At 47.5% G+C, this 14,952-nt stretch overlaps 1 protein-coding gene across 1 annotated transcript; it reads left to right on the top strand.

The window, feature by feature from the left end:
* Positions 1-2,596: 2,596 nt before the first annotated feature.
* Positions 2,597-4,218, top strand: Lipt2 (lipoyl(octanoyl) transferase 2). The gene is made up of 2 exons (XM_036200655.1): positions 2,597-3,066; positions 3,502-4,218. The coding sequence occupies exons 1-2, from the start codon at positions 2,601-2,603 to the stop codon at positions 3,729-3,731; spliced, it is 696 nt and encodes a 231-aa protein (XP_036056548.1). The 5' UTR covers positions 2,597-2,600; the 3' UTR covers positions 3,732-4,218.
* Positions 4,219-14,952: the final 10,734 nt, after the last annotated feature.

The following is a 14,952-nucleotide window of genomic DNA, read 5'->3' on the forward strand; positions in this document are numbered from 1 at the left end:
TGATCCACATAGTGAGTTCTAGGATAGCCAGAGCAAAAGTGAAACTCTCAAAAAAGCAAAAAAAAAAAAAAAAAAAAAGCCAGGTGGTGCACGTCTTTACCCCAGCACTCAGGAGGCAGAGCCAGGTGGGTCTCTGTGAGTTCGAGGCCAGCCTGGTCTACAAAGCAAGATCCAGGACAGGTACCAAAACTACACAGAGAAACCCTGTCTCAGAAAAAAACAAAAAACAAAACAACAACAACAAAACAAAAACAAACTCAAAACCAACAACACACAGAGTCAAAGCCTGGGACCTGACAGCTCTGATATGCTAGGCTTGGCCATCCATGCTCTAGGCCAGTTAAACAGGTAAGTGTGAACGTGAAAAGCAGAGAAGAGATTTAACATTGTCACATGGGTAAGAAGAACAGAGAAGTCCTATGATCTCCCTTCACCTCCACACTCCCAAGTCCATCTCGCAGGTCCTGACATGAGACTTTGGTTTAAGCAAGCAGAGTGCAGTCCTGGGCAGGGTGTGGTCTCACCCATCACTGACCCATCCTTGTTTGGACTCAGTCTCCTGCTAGGTGGCCTGACAACAGACAGACTGTGTGAAATCTCTTGCAGGGAGACAAACGCCCCCATCAGCCTTTCCCCTCTCCCAGCATGAGACTCCTTGAGAAATCCTATTTCTTGGGGTCCACTATTCCAGTGGTCTGTTAGTCGAAGGGAAGGTGCAAATGTCTCTTTAGTGTATTTTCATTCCTGCCAAGGTAGTTACCCCAGGACCATGAGGATTCATAATTATGCTTGAGAGACTTCACCCTTAGCCCCACACACTGCACACTGACTCCAACCACACTGTGTACCAGACTGCTTCCTCCTCAAGAAAGGCAGCCAGAGGGAGCTCACTCACTTTCACTCTGTCTCTGTCTGTCTGTCTGTCTGTCTCTCTCTCATTACTCTCCCCACTCACAGAGCTCTTGTAGCCATCAGGCCCAGCATCTTAAGGTGACAAACTTTTCAAGAGCCCAGAAAAACCTGTTAACAACAGCCCCCTCGCCCTTCTCAGGGGCGTATTAGCTCCAGTTCACAGCATCTGCTGTGCTCTGGGTCCTTTCTTGGTGTTACCAGGGGGAATTGAGGTTCCTTCTTTTGGATTCTTAGTCTCCTTAATAAGATAATTTAGAAACAAATTGAGTAGTAGGAGTAAAACAAGCTGACTGAAAAATCTCCTTAGCTGCCGCGGGGGAGGTGGGGGGGGGGGGGGGGGAGGATAAAAGGGACAAAGCCAAGCCTTTCCAAGTGGAGGTGGGCACGGCAGAGGTGGGAGGCTTCCAAGAAAGAGTGAGAAAGCCCAGGGTGCCAGAGAACCAGGCTTTGCTTAAGGCCAATATCTGAAAGGGAAATGAAGAAAAGAGGAAAATATATGCTTAGTGGCCAGTGCACATCGGGGATTTCAATGTCCCAGGTCAGAGGACTGCACCAGAGACATGTGATGTGGTTAGAAACAGACATGAGTTATTAAGGAAAGAAAAACACTCCCAAAGAATGGGAGTGGGCGAGTGAGCCAAGTAAAAAGCCTTGGGGAGTGAGGCTCCGGACTCTTTATAGGACTTTTCCAGGACACCTGCCTCTCCAAATTGTAGTTCGGGGGGCTTTTCTGGCACATGCTCTGTTGTAGGAAGCTCCAGGTGGGAAGCGTTTCTGGGCCAACTGGCTTCTTTTCACAAATTAATCTTGACGTTCTGGCCTTCAGTCCCGTTCTTCCCTCAGCTTCTGCGAATGGGTTGCTCATGAGTCACACCTGAGTTCCCCTCAGAGCTCAGCCTGCCATAACAGAAGCAACCTCCACAAAGGTAACAGTGCCTTCCCAGGGGTAGCCTGTTTCTGAGATTCATCAATGCAGGACGCTCATTTCCGCCCAGTTGCTTTAATCTGGAATAATTCTAGCGTGTCAGGCCAGAGTCAGAGCATTCCTGGGAACAGCTAAGGAAGAACTCTAATGCAGCTGTTTCTCTGCTCAACTACAGCCTCTGCCTGCGTCTATCACGTCTTATAGCTTTTTTTTTTTTTTAAGTTCTACCTGTCCTGGAACTCACTCGGTAGACCAAGCTGGCCTCGAACCCCCGCACTCAGAGATTCCTCTGCCTCCCGGGTGCTGAGCTTAAAAGCGTGTGCCACCACCGCCCAGCTCGTACAACCCTCCTACATCCCACACCACCTCACAAAAAACCTCCTGGTACACTGGTCTTCCTTTCAGTTTCTGAGGAACTCAGAATGCTATTGAGTTCTGGGTTTTTCGGGTTTTCCCTAACACTATAAAACTTTACTACTGGCTTGTCAGTTGTGAACACCTAAGCTCCTAGGCCTGGAATTTCGTTTCTCGCACACTGTACTGCAGGGTCACGCTCCTGGGACCGGGTCTGCAGAATATATAAAGAATGACTACTGGCATGAATGGGAGGATAAGGCCGATCAGGCTGGGTCTCTGGTTACATAGGTGACATAGGTAGGCGGGATCTGGAATCCACTCTGGAGCTGCAGCCCATGGGCGTGGCCCTGAGTCCCCGCCCCGAGCACGACAGGAGGCGGGGCCCACGCACGCCGCTGCCCTCGCGATGCCGCTGCCCGCGGTCCGCCTAGTGTGGCTCGGGCGGGCTCGCTACTCCGAGCTGCTGGCCCTGCAGGAGCATTGGCTGCGGCAGCTGCAGGCTGACCCTCGCCCGGGGACCCCATCGGGGACGGAGGCGGGCGCGCTCTTGCTCTGCGAGCCAGCGGGGCCCGTGTACACGGGCGGGCTACGAGGCGGCCTGACGCCGGAGGAGATTACGCGGCTGAAGGCCTTGGGCGCCGAGGTGCGCGCCACCGGCCGCGGCGGCTTAGCCACTTTCCACGGCCCGGGCCAGCTGCTCTGCCACCCGGTGCTTGACCTGCGGCGCCTAGGCCTGCGCCTGCGCACCCACGTGGCGGCGCTGGAGGCGTGCGCCGTGCGCCTGTGCGAGCTCCGGGGCCTTCGGGGAGCTCGCGCGCGGCCGCCACCCTACACCGGTGTCTGGCTGGGCGAGCGCAAGATTTGCGCGATCGGTGAGCGCGCCAGGGCGGAACCGGGGCGGAGCCGGGGCAGGGCCAACCCCGGGGAACTCTGGGCTGGAAATGTCCCTGACCTGTCTTACGGATATTTTAATATTCCGAGACAGAAGAGTCCTCTAGTTCTGCACTCATGGATGGAGAAACACCAGGTTACTTCCTGTGACTCACAACGGGAGGACAGGATGCCAAATGTCAAACTTCCAATGCAACGTAATCCCTGTATTAAAGGAATCTCGAAAATAGTTAGAGCCGGCTGATGTGTAACCACAGTGCCCAACCCCGTAGACTTAGCCCCCTAACTCAGTCTGTGTTCAGTCCAGGCTCCCTGTCCAGGCCCACTTACCTTGCAGCACTAGTGGGATCCCGAGTCCCCATGGGAGGGACATTTGGCATTCTAAGACATTCTAAGACATTTGGCTTGCTTTGCAGGAGTCCGCTGTGGAAGGCACATCACATCCCACGGCCTGGCTCTGAACTGTTCTACAGACCTCACTTGGTTTGAACACATTGTGCCCTGTGGACTGGTTGGGACAGGAGTCACTTCCCTGAGTGAGGCACTCCAGAGACTCGTCACTGTGGATGAAGTAATGCCATCTTTCCTCGTGGCCTTCCAGGAGACTTTCAAGTGCACGTTAATCTCTGAGGACAGCCCCAGATGAAGGGTGCTCATTCACCTTAGCTGGGGGTTGATGGCCCTGCAATGAAAGTCCTAGTCTGACTTGAGTCCCCCAGAACGGGATTCTAGAACTGCTCTGTGATTTACTGACCATGACCGAGGACAGATCCCGAGCACTGAGCTGTTGCCTCCTGTATCTCTCCACCTACCTCAGGGCTCGATATGAGAACCCCGTGAAAAGTCACATGCTACATAAAGCATCCCTGTGACTATTGACACGTTTCTCCGCTTGGAGATACTCAAGTGTTAAAAACTGTCATTTCATAACTACTTGCTACTTAGTGCTGCGTCTAACAGCGATTTTGATCTGTAGGTCTTTTGAGATCTGTGGGAATCAGATCTGTGACCCAGGTGAAAGTGATTCAGTAAAGTTATTTCATTCTCAAAAGACCTGAGTCTGTCTGCAATAAAGGGATAAGCCTCTTCAAAAACTCAAATGAGATTTTTGCCTTTTTGAGTTGAATCCCTCAGGTTTGATAATTTGCCTGTTTTTTGTTTGTTTGTTTTTGTTTTGTTTTTGTTTTTTCCAGACAGGGTTTCTCTGTGTAGCTTTGCGCCTTTCCTGGAACTCGCTGGCCTCGAACTCACAGAGATCTGCCTGACTCTGCCTCCCAAGTGCTGGGATTAAAGGCGTGCGCCACCACTGCCCAGCTAATTTGCCTGTTTTTGCTTGGGGTCAACAGAGATGGGACAGAGGCTATGGAAAAGACAAGGGTTAATTGCTCATTGCATGCAAATACCATAGAGAAAAGATTTCCTATACAGGATTTCTGGGTCTGTTTGAATGTCAGCTCTTGCTAAGTAATAAAACAGAAACTGTGATTCAAGACAACGAGGACCACAGTACCTCGTGTCTTGTGGATCAGGAGTTTGGAAGAAATGTACCTAGGTGGGTTGGAGTCTTACCAGAGCTTGCATCAAAGGTGTCCGTTGTCATTGGAAGGCTTAACTGGTGCTGAAGGTCAGTTTCCAAGATGGGCGACCCCATGGTGCTGGCTTGGCTGCTTCTCGTTGCTGACAGAGGCCTCCGTTCCTTACCAGTGGACTCCACTGCAGAAGTGATGGCAGAAGGTGGCCCTTGTCTTTTGTGACCTCGCTGTGGAGTCACACAGTCCTTTCTGTACTCTCCCAAATGGGCCTTATTTGGGGTGGGAGGGACATCCCATTACATCCCATTAGTAACCATCTTGGAGACTGGTCCTTATAACTTGTGAAAAGTAGACAGCCTCAATGGAGACCCTGGTGCCACCACACTTGGCACTATGAAGGTTATTTTTTCTATTTCCTCTCTCTAGGCTTCAGTGCTATTCACTAGAAATGCAGTAAGAACTGTGCTGTAGTTGGACATTTTTTTTTTTCACTTTGGTTTTTTGAGACAGGGTTTCTCTGTGTAGCTTTGGAGCCTTTCCCGGAACTCACTCTGTAGTCCAGGCTGGCCTTAAACTCACAGAAATCCTCCTGCCTCTGCCTCCGGAGTGCTGGGATTAAAGGCGTGTTCCATCACAGCCCAGCTTTAAAAGTTTTTTTTTTTTTAAAGGTGATTAGTTTTAATACATTTGCCTCAGTTCATTAAAGAAATCTCTATGAAGTATATAACATTAATATTTTATAGCTATACTGTCATCAAAAATTTGGTGCATGCTTTGTACTTTTAAGGAGCCTCATCTGACTAACCACATTCTGTAGGTGCTCATCAGTCACATGGGGATAGCCTTAAAACTGACTTTTTAAAAAACACTTGATACATGCTCTTATGTAGTCCGGCTGGTCTTGAATTACTGATTCACCTGTCTCTACCTCCTAATTATAGAGATTATAAGTATGTGCCTGAAGCCATTCCTGTCTCCATTTGCTTTGTCCATGGTCTCTAGCCCAGGCTGACCTTCCACCTGACTTAGCAATCTCACTACTAGTTATTGTACTGGTTACTTTCCTATTGTCGTGGTAAAGTGCCACGCCCTAAGGCAGCGAATAGAGGAGTTTATTTGGGCTTATGGTTCCGGAGCGGTGAGAGTCCATCATGGTAGGAAGCATGGCAGCAAGCAGCAGGCCTGACAGCGGGACAAGAAGCTGAGAGCTCCCATCTCAGCCACAGACAGGAAACAGAGAGCTCGCTCACACTGGGAATGACTTAAGGCTTTGATCTCAAAACCTGACCCCAGAGACAGACTTCTTGTCTCATGGCCCACCTTCTAAACCTCCCCAAATATGTTCACCAACTGGGGACTGAGTGGGCTTCAACACTGGAGCCTATGGGTGACTTTTCTGATTCAAATCACCACATGTATGTATGCAAAATAAATTAGTACGCTGTAGAGCTGCTCACTCCCATGCTCACATCAGCACTGTTCACATGGAAAGGAGGGAAACCAAAGTGACCATCAGCTGATGAATGGATGAAGTAGATGTGATACCTGTACAATGGAATACTCTTCAGTCTTATAAAAGGAAAGGACCCTGTTATTTGAATGAACCTGGAGGCCATCCATGAGTGAAACAAATCAGATTCAGGAAATCAAACGCTGTGTGGTCTCGCTTATGTTTGTGTCTTAGCTAGGTTTCTATTGCAGTAATGAAACACCATGACCAAGGCAACTTGTAGAAATAAGGGTTTATTTTGGGCTTATGGTTCCAGAGGAGTAGGAGTCCATCACGGTTACCGCGGGGCTTCTGCAGCCAGCACCAGACATGGCGGCAGGAGCAGCTGAGGGCTCAGATCTGGAACGGAAAACAGGAAGCAGAGGGAGCCAACCCAAGTCTTAAAGCTCTCAAGACCCGCCTCAGTGACAGACCTCCTCCAGCAGGGCCACACCTCCTAAGCCTGCCCAAACAGCCACAAGCTGGGAACAAAGCAGTCAAATGCCCAAGAAGATGAGAGACATCTCATTCAAACCACAAGGCGGCGAGGAATCTTAAAAAGTCGATCTGGTAGAGGTTGAGACTGGAAATGGTTACCAGAGACAAGGGAAGGTGGCAGAAGGGAGGGTGAGGCCAGTCTCGGGGTGCAGGACGAGTAGGTTCTGGTGCTCTGTTTTCACATGGTAGAGTGATTACAGTTAACGTAGTGTATACTCCAAAATTGCTAGGAGAGGATTTTGGATGTTCTCACCACAGAGAAATAATGTTTAAGGTAATTAATGTTTTTCACCCTAATCTGACCAGTATAGAGTATATATGTGTGTGTGTGTGTGTGTGTGTGTGTGTGTGTGTGTGTGAAAGTATCACATAAAGAACTACAATTATTTTAGTCAAATACAAAGTTTATTATATATATCATATGACATGTAAATAAATTAATAAATAAACATAAGAAAATAAGAGGAGCATGATTTATTTATCCCTGGTCCCTAGCTCAGAGCCTGGTACAGAATAGATCACAGGATGCATATGATGGTTATTAATACTCACCCGTAGATTTGGCTCCCTGCCCTCTGGACGCAGGATAGGAATGTACTTCCTGACGCCCTCAAGTTGGGCAGAGCCAGGTGATTTGTTCTAATAAGTGAGTTATGAATAGGGGTGGCATCTCACATCTCAGCTGGAGCACTGAGTAGCTGGTGCCAGACTTCAAGGTTCTTTCCGTATAGAACAGGAACCAGTAACATTAAAGAGGATGGCTGCTTCCTGGGGGCTGCTGAGTGCAGACGGCCCACCTAAGTGGGGAGGTTGTCACTTAGCACAGCATAGACTCATCTATCCAACTACCGTTTATGTTACTCAGGGGCACTTGTATCTGCAAGTGTAGGAACCTACTGTAACATAAGCAAAAACAAAACAAAACATCTGGACGCAGTGGCCTACACATTTAATCGCAGCACTCGGGGGGGGGGGTGGGGCAGAGGGTTCTCTGTGAGTCCAAGGCCAGCCTGGCCTACATAGCTAGTGCCAGGCCAACCAGGGCTTTGTAGAGAGACCCTGTTCCTGGAAAAGGTTCCGGAATCTTAGCGGTCTAAGGGTGGTACAGCAGGGAAATGCAAGAAGAGGCCAGAGCAGAACATGAAGCCTTTGAGAATGAGAATTCCTGGGAAGAAGCCATGTCTGTAAAGGCCAAACAACTGATTAAATTCAACGATAGATAGAGGTTAGAATGTTGCAGGTCCAGAACCTGCTGACAGTTTGTCTGGAGTTAGCTTTAGCCCACTAAAGAGCCATTCCTTGCCCATCTCTGTGTTGGACATAACAACCTGTGAATTGCAGATAAAGCCAGACACAACGTCCTGACAAACAGGTACTAACCTAACAAAACCCCTTCTCCACTGACCAACCGAAAGGATAAGCATAGTACAGATCACTTCTGGGGCCTTTAGCTGTGTCACAGCAGCATGGTTGTGACCTAGCTCTCTGGGTTTTCTTGATTAGTGGCTTTCTTTGTTCTGTTGCCATAAAAATTTCATGAAACTACTTGCATGTTGGAACATAGAATTCAAGGTGACCTAAATCTATGTTCCCATGGTCATGGTCACTCATAGCTGGCCCCAGAATAAGCCCTCTCTTCTCCCCCTTGAGGTAGGAGCACCGACCCCCTTGAGGGAACCCAGGTAGCCTTTTCTCTGCTATTGTTTGCCGTGTGCTTCAGTCCAGCTTCCTCTCATGCCCAGTCCACATCCTAGGACTATGTGAATGATGGGTTGGAGTGAAGTGTTGAATAGGTAGGTCAGTGGGTGCCAGATTTCAAGGTTCTAGAGATACTGACGTGATGGAAGGCAGTGGATGAGAACCAAGTTTAGAGAGGAAAATGCTAAGTTATTGTTGTACTTGTTTTGTTTTGATTTTTTCCATGGAGAAAGGTTTATTGTGACTCACAGTTCAAAGGTACAAACTAATGTGATGGGTTAGTCAAGGTAGCAGAAGTGTAACACTGCTGTCCACATCACATCCACAATCAGGAAGCAGAAAAAGATGAAGGCATGCTGCTTGCTGCTCAACTGTTTATCTAGTGGGTAGATATATGATATCAATTCTCAATAAGACTGACTGATTGCATTCTTTCTATATGAACCAAGAATTAATTTTGTGATTAGAAACACTTACTGAACATGGTCTATGGCAATGGTTATAAACATTTCATTTGACTCTTACAATAACCCTGTAATTTTCAGTTCAGTTAATGCAAACCTAGGATATTTTGGTAGAAAAGTCATGAGTTAATTGAACTACTCAGCCAGTAGATCACACCTGTGGAGACTTATGATGGTTAGTGCTAATGGTCAAATAGACAGGATCAAGAATAATTTGGGAGAACGTGCTGAACTGAAGTTGGCATATTGGCCATAGGTGGTACTGGGACCCTGGACTTAACCAAGTTAAGTTGTTGATGGATCAAGTTTGAGACAGTCATGAGAGATGAACATGGAGAAAGCTCAGAGACAGCTGGATGTATGGATCTGACACATGGGTGCGGTGAGTGATAGTTTAGGTCTGTGAGCCCCAGGAGAGAGAGGAAGGCACATATATGAGGCACAGGCTGAGGAGGAGCAGGCCAAGGAGACTGACAAGCAGGTGGCCCGGAAATGGTACAAGGTGTAGAAGGAGGTAATGCTCTTTCATTTGCCCGGCAGCCTGTCAAGATAGGACTATTTTATGGGTGGGAAATAAAGATAGGCTGAGGCTGGACAGACGGCTCAGCAGTTAAGAGCACATGCTGCTCTTGTAGAGAACGTAGGTTCAGTTCCCAACACCTATAGGTGGTTCACAGCCATCTGTAACTCCAGTTCAGGGGATCCAACACCCTCTTCTGAGCTCTCTGGGCACCACACAAATGGGCACATGCACATATATGTAGGCAAAACACCTAGACACATAAAATAAAACAAGTAGCTCTTTTGAAAATGCCTCAGAGAGGCTAAATGACCTGAATGAGCTCATACAGTTGGTCAGGGGCAGAAGGCTGGACTCTGAAGGGAACTGGGCTAGCATCCTGAAGGAGAGAGTTCCAACAGTGGGTGGGCAGAGCCAGGGAGGATAGGGAGCAGAACACTAGAGTTTAGCTGAGGTTGGCCCTGTGGCATTATGTCAGGCCACCGGGGCAGATCCCTGGACTCTCCTTCCTGCCAGAAAACACCTCACCTTCGGTTTCCCACTGGGGACCTTCCTCCAGGAAGGAAGCTGAACAAGAGGAAGATATGTAGCACCCTGGCTTCCCCCTGGAGAAGGCCCCCTCTTGTTTGTACAGAAGCTTTTCCTCACACGTAAACCGATTGTCCAGGGTCTGTTGGGTCAGTCCTGAGGGTACGAACGTGACTGGCTGAAGTTGATGGTTTGGGATCTTGTTCCTTCAGTGAGGATGACCAGGAAACCACAGAACCAGCTCTGGGAGCGTGACCAGGTGTATCTGCTCCATACAAAAAGCCTCTCTAAAGTTTACTATAAGTTTTCCATGTTGTTATCTGGTCTTTACACTACATATATTTCTGTTTGTTTGTTTTGTTGTTGTTGTTTTTTGAGAAGATTTCAATACACAGCCTAGGCTGGTCTTAAACTCAGTGCAATTCTCTTGCCCTAGGCCCCCCACTATTGGGATTGTGAGTGTGTACAACCACATTTTGCATGTGATTATGTTTTTGAATGATTTAATTTTGTTTTACTAAAAACTTCTTTTAGTTTTTTGTTTGTCCAAGTTTGCTATGTAGCTGCAGATGACCTTGAACTCCTGACCTCCTGCTTTTACCTCCCAAGTGCTTGAGGGGTTATAGGAGTCCGCCACCAGGCCTGGACTTCACCAGCTTTTTAATAATGCATGTGCACAGAATACAAATTTAAATAATGCATGTGCACAGAATACAAATTTAAGGATACAGCATGTTGAAATGTAGGTATTGTTCCAGTCCCTCACCCCTGTAACCTTAGCTCCCTTCCCTGGAAGCTTACAGGACAGTATGTCTTGCTTATATGTTTTAGAGTATTTGTGCATATGTAAATGTATGCATATATGTGTATGTATGTGTAAATGAATGCTTGTGTGTTTGTGCACACCCTTTCTCACACAGAAACACATCATGCAATAGTCCTCTTGGCTGTCACTTCAGATCAGTACATGAAGAACAGTTTGCGCTTTGAAGGACCATTTAGTATTCCATTGAGTGATCTTCTGTGCCATTGTTTATTTAGCTAGTTCCTAGTGGAGACTTTGAGGTCATTGCTAACCTTTTGCTTTTAAAAACAAGGCTGTGGGGCTGGGGGATGACTCAGTTGGTAGATTGCTTGCCTGGAGTCAAAGCTCTGTGCTCATTACCCACCCTGCAGGAAACCAGGTGTGGTGGGGCATGCTTCTAATCCTGGCAGTGAAGAGGTGGAGGCAGGAGAATCAGAAGTTCAATATTATCCTCCAATACACAGCAAGTTCAAGGCCATCCTGGGCTACATGAGACCCTGTCTCAAAAGAACAGCGAAGAGTCACTAGACAAAGGCCATGGTGCTTAGTATTCCAAATTCCCCGAGCCATGAACTTCTCTGTGGGAGAGACTGATTCTGGTGCCTGGCTGGCTTGTTTATTTGAGCCGTGTTACTGTGAAGCTCTGCCTGCCTTTGCCTCCTGAATGCTGAGACTAAAGGTATGTGTCACCACACCACTGTCTTCTGTTTTGTTTTCGATCCATGTTGCTAGCGCAGAGGAGGAAGTGCTGGTTTAATAGCGTGAGGAGTCTTCCCATTAGTCCTTTTGCTGATAGACATGGGGCTGAGTCTGTGAAATGGGCTTCCCCGCCTTCCTCACAGACCTCCAGATGCAAGCAGTTCCTTCTGAGCCCGCCCTTTGACCTTCAGTTAGCACTGCATGGTGTCTAGGGCCTAAAGTGTGGTAAGCAAGCACTCTACCACCAAGCTCAATCCCAGCACCCTTTTCACCTTTCATTTTTGTCTCCTTCTTTTTGAGACAGGGTCTCATGTAGCCCAGGCCCAGACCTTGAATTGATCCTCTTGCCTTCATATCCCAGGTGCTGGATTACAGCCCAACACAATTATGCCTAGCCTCCCCCCCTTTTAAAAAAACATGTGTTATTTATTTATTTGTTTGTTTGTTTATTTGTTTGTTTGTTTATTTGTTTGTTTGTTTGTTTGGCTTCTCACTAAGTTGCCCATGCTGGCTTTCAACTCATTTTATAGCTCAAGCTGGCTTTGAACTTGGATTTTCTGACTTTGGTCTTCTGAGTGACTAGGATTAAGGGTTTATACCACTAGGCCAACTCATTTTTGCATGGTCTGATTGTTAGACAGTTAATCTTCAGAGCTGGAGAGATGACTTAGCAGTTAAGAGCAATTACTGCTCTTTCAAAAGACCCAGGTTTGGTTCCCAGCACCCAAATAATGGCTCAAGACTACCTGTAACTCTAGTTCCAGGGGATCTGATGCCTTCTGGCTCTGAGGGCTCCTGCATGTACAGGGTACACATGTACTCATGCAGGCTCCCACACATATACATAAATTTATATTATTACTCTTGTTGTTGTTGTTGTTGTTATTGCTTTTTGGAGACAGAAACTCATTATGTAGCCTTGGCTGGGCTGGAGCTTTTTATGTAGACCAGGCTTGCCTCCAACTCATAAAAGTGGCTTACCTCTGCCTCCCGAGTGCTGGGATTAAAGTTGTGAATCACCATGCCCAGCCAAACACATACATTTAAAAGTAATCTTTAAAAAAAGAAAGAAAGAAAGAAAGTTGGGGGGGCTGGAGAGATGGCTCAGAGGTTAAGAGCACTGACTGCTCTTCCAAAGGTCCTGAGTTCAATTCCCAGCAACCACATGGTGGCTCACAACCATCTGTAATAAGATCTGGTGCCCTCTTCTGGTGTGTAGGGATACGTGCAGACAGAACACTGTATACATAATAAATAAATAAATTTGCTTTTAAAAATAGTCATTTTTTAACCTAAACTGAAATCTGTTACCAACATTGTCATAACTGGGCCCTCCTGCAGCCTCTTCTCAGAGGTCTTCCCTGAGCAACCCTCATGCCCCTGGTGGTCCTGACTACACTGTGTCATAGTTCTTTATTTGTGTTTCCAACACCATCCAGACTGTGAGCTCTGCTGCTGGCATGGTAGCTGTGCACCCGTGGCTTCCCCATCCCTAGCCCAGGGCTTGTGCAGAGGAGATGCCCAGAAATGATCAGCAAGTGGATTGATTCTCAGACGGGTTCTCTCCAAGCAAAACACTCCTGACTCTTCTATTTTCATATAAGATGGTTCTTAGGCCCCATGACACCCCTCAGTAGGCTTCCATTGGCCAACGTGTCCTCCATCTGTGCTGCCTACAATTGACAATAATAAAGGCATATCAGCCTCTCCTGTACTACTCTGAGGGTACAGAGGTGGGTCAGTTCCAGCCCTTTCTAGGAGTCACAGCTTTGTAGCAGAGACACATCTGTAGACAAAATGAGCAATCAAGTGTTAAGTGGACTGCAAGCAGTGTGAAGAGAAACTGCCAGAACACAGAGGGAGTGATAAATCTAAAACGGCAAAAGTGGGTGAGAAAGCCTCAAGGTGAGACTTGATGGGTTAGGATTCTGGGTCGTGAAGTAAAAACAAACACTCTGCTCATAACAACACCAATCCAAGAGAATGTTTAAAGTGACCCGTGCTGCAATCTCAGCATCAAGAGGCAGGGGCCGGAGCGTTGCTACAAGTTTGCCTGGTCTACTAAGTGAGTTCAGGCTCAACCAGGGTTAAATAGTGAGACTATGTTGGGATACACCTTTAATATCAGCACTCAGAAGCATCGGCAAGTGGATCTCTGTGAGTTCAGGCCAGCCTGATCTACATAGTGAATTGAGACGCTGTCTCAAGAGAGAGAGAGAGAAGAAATAAGGATAGGAAGGAAGAGAGGAAGGAAGAGAGGGAGGAAGAGAGGGGGGGAGGAAGGAAGGAAGGAAGGAAGGAAGGAAGGAAGGAAGGAAGGAAGGAGAAAGGAGAAAGGAGAAAGGAAAAGAAAATAGTGAGACTGTCTTAAAAAAAAAAATGAAGTCTGGGTTGGGTGTCAGGCATAATTATCAGGGTCTCAAATAATGGATCAGGACTAGCTCTTCCTTCTACTCTTAGCTCAGCTTACCTTGCAACTGGCTTCACTCTGTCTTGCTAAGGGTACACCTTATATAACCTAATATTTGAGCCTCCACTTTCCTAATGCATCTCTTCATATATGACCCATTTGTGATCAGGTCCTTGTCTGAAAGCCTTTTTCTGGGAGACCCAAATTCACTTCTGACCCATCCATCAAGTAGGAAAACCTCAGTCAGGACTGATGTTTTGGTTTTTAGTGGCCTTCGTGTGGGTTTACAAATATTTAAAAACTCCAAGGCACTGCCCCTCCTTCCAGAAGCGGCTGGTCTGGTGGGGGAAACCCATAATAATGCCTCCATAATTAGGCTGGCTAATTTCATGTCAATTTGACTTAAGCTAGAGTCATCTGAGAGGAAGCAGCCTCAGTTGAAAAAATGTCTCCATAAGATGGACTGTAGGCCAGCCTGTAAGATATTTTCTTAATTAGTGATTGATGGCAGGAGGGCTCAGCCCACTGTGGGTGGGGCCATCCCTGGACTGGTGGTCCTGAATTCTATAAGAAAGCAGGCGAGCAAGCCATGAAGAGCAAGCCAGTAAGCAGCACCCCTCCATGGCCTCTGCATCAGCTCCTGCCTCCAGGTTCCTGCCCTGCGTGAGTCCTGTCCTGGCTTCCTTCAGTGATGAACAGTGATATGGACAGATAAGCTGAATAAACCCTCTCCTTCTCAAGTTGCTTTCATCATGGTGTTCCATCACAGCAACAATAATCCCAACTGAGGCAATAGCCTTTGGGGTGCTTTGCCAGCAGTGCCTTCATTTGCCCCTCAGAACCCTCCAGGATTTGCAGGACCAAGATTCCTGTTTGGCAGGTAATGATCCCGAGGCTTAAAGTACTGGGCCCAGAGCCGATGATGTCCTCAGCTGACTTTCCCTCCATTGCACCCAAGTCTTCACTGTCTAGGTGGCTTCCAGACTCGGAAGATTTAGGAGATTCTGCCTTTCTGTGTTCAGATGTGTTCCAGTAAAGACAGCCACATCTGTTACCTGTCTTCCAGATATCTGATGACGGTTGAGGTGGATGAGTTGAAGCACCAAAAAAACCAAACAGTGCACTTATGATCCAGGGGCTCCCACATCGCCGCCGCTCGTAGCCTGGAGGCTGCCACAGCTAGGGCATGTTTTCTATCAGTTTGGAGACTTGAGAAGTCAGGGC

This window comes from Onychomys torridus, chromosome 1, assembly GCF_903995425.1.
Source record: "Onychomys torridus chromosome 1, mOncTor1.1, whole genome shotgun sequence".
Classification (NCBI taxonomy): domain Eukaryota; kingdom Metazoa; phylum Chordata; class Mammalia; order Rodentia; family Cricetidae; genus Onychomys; species Onychomys torridus.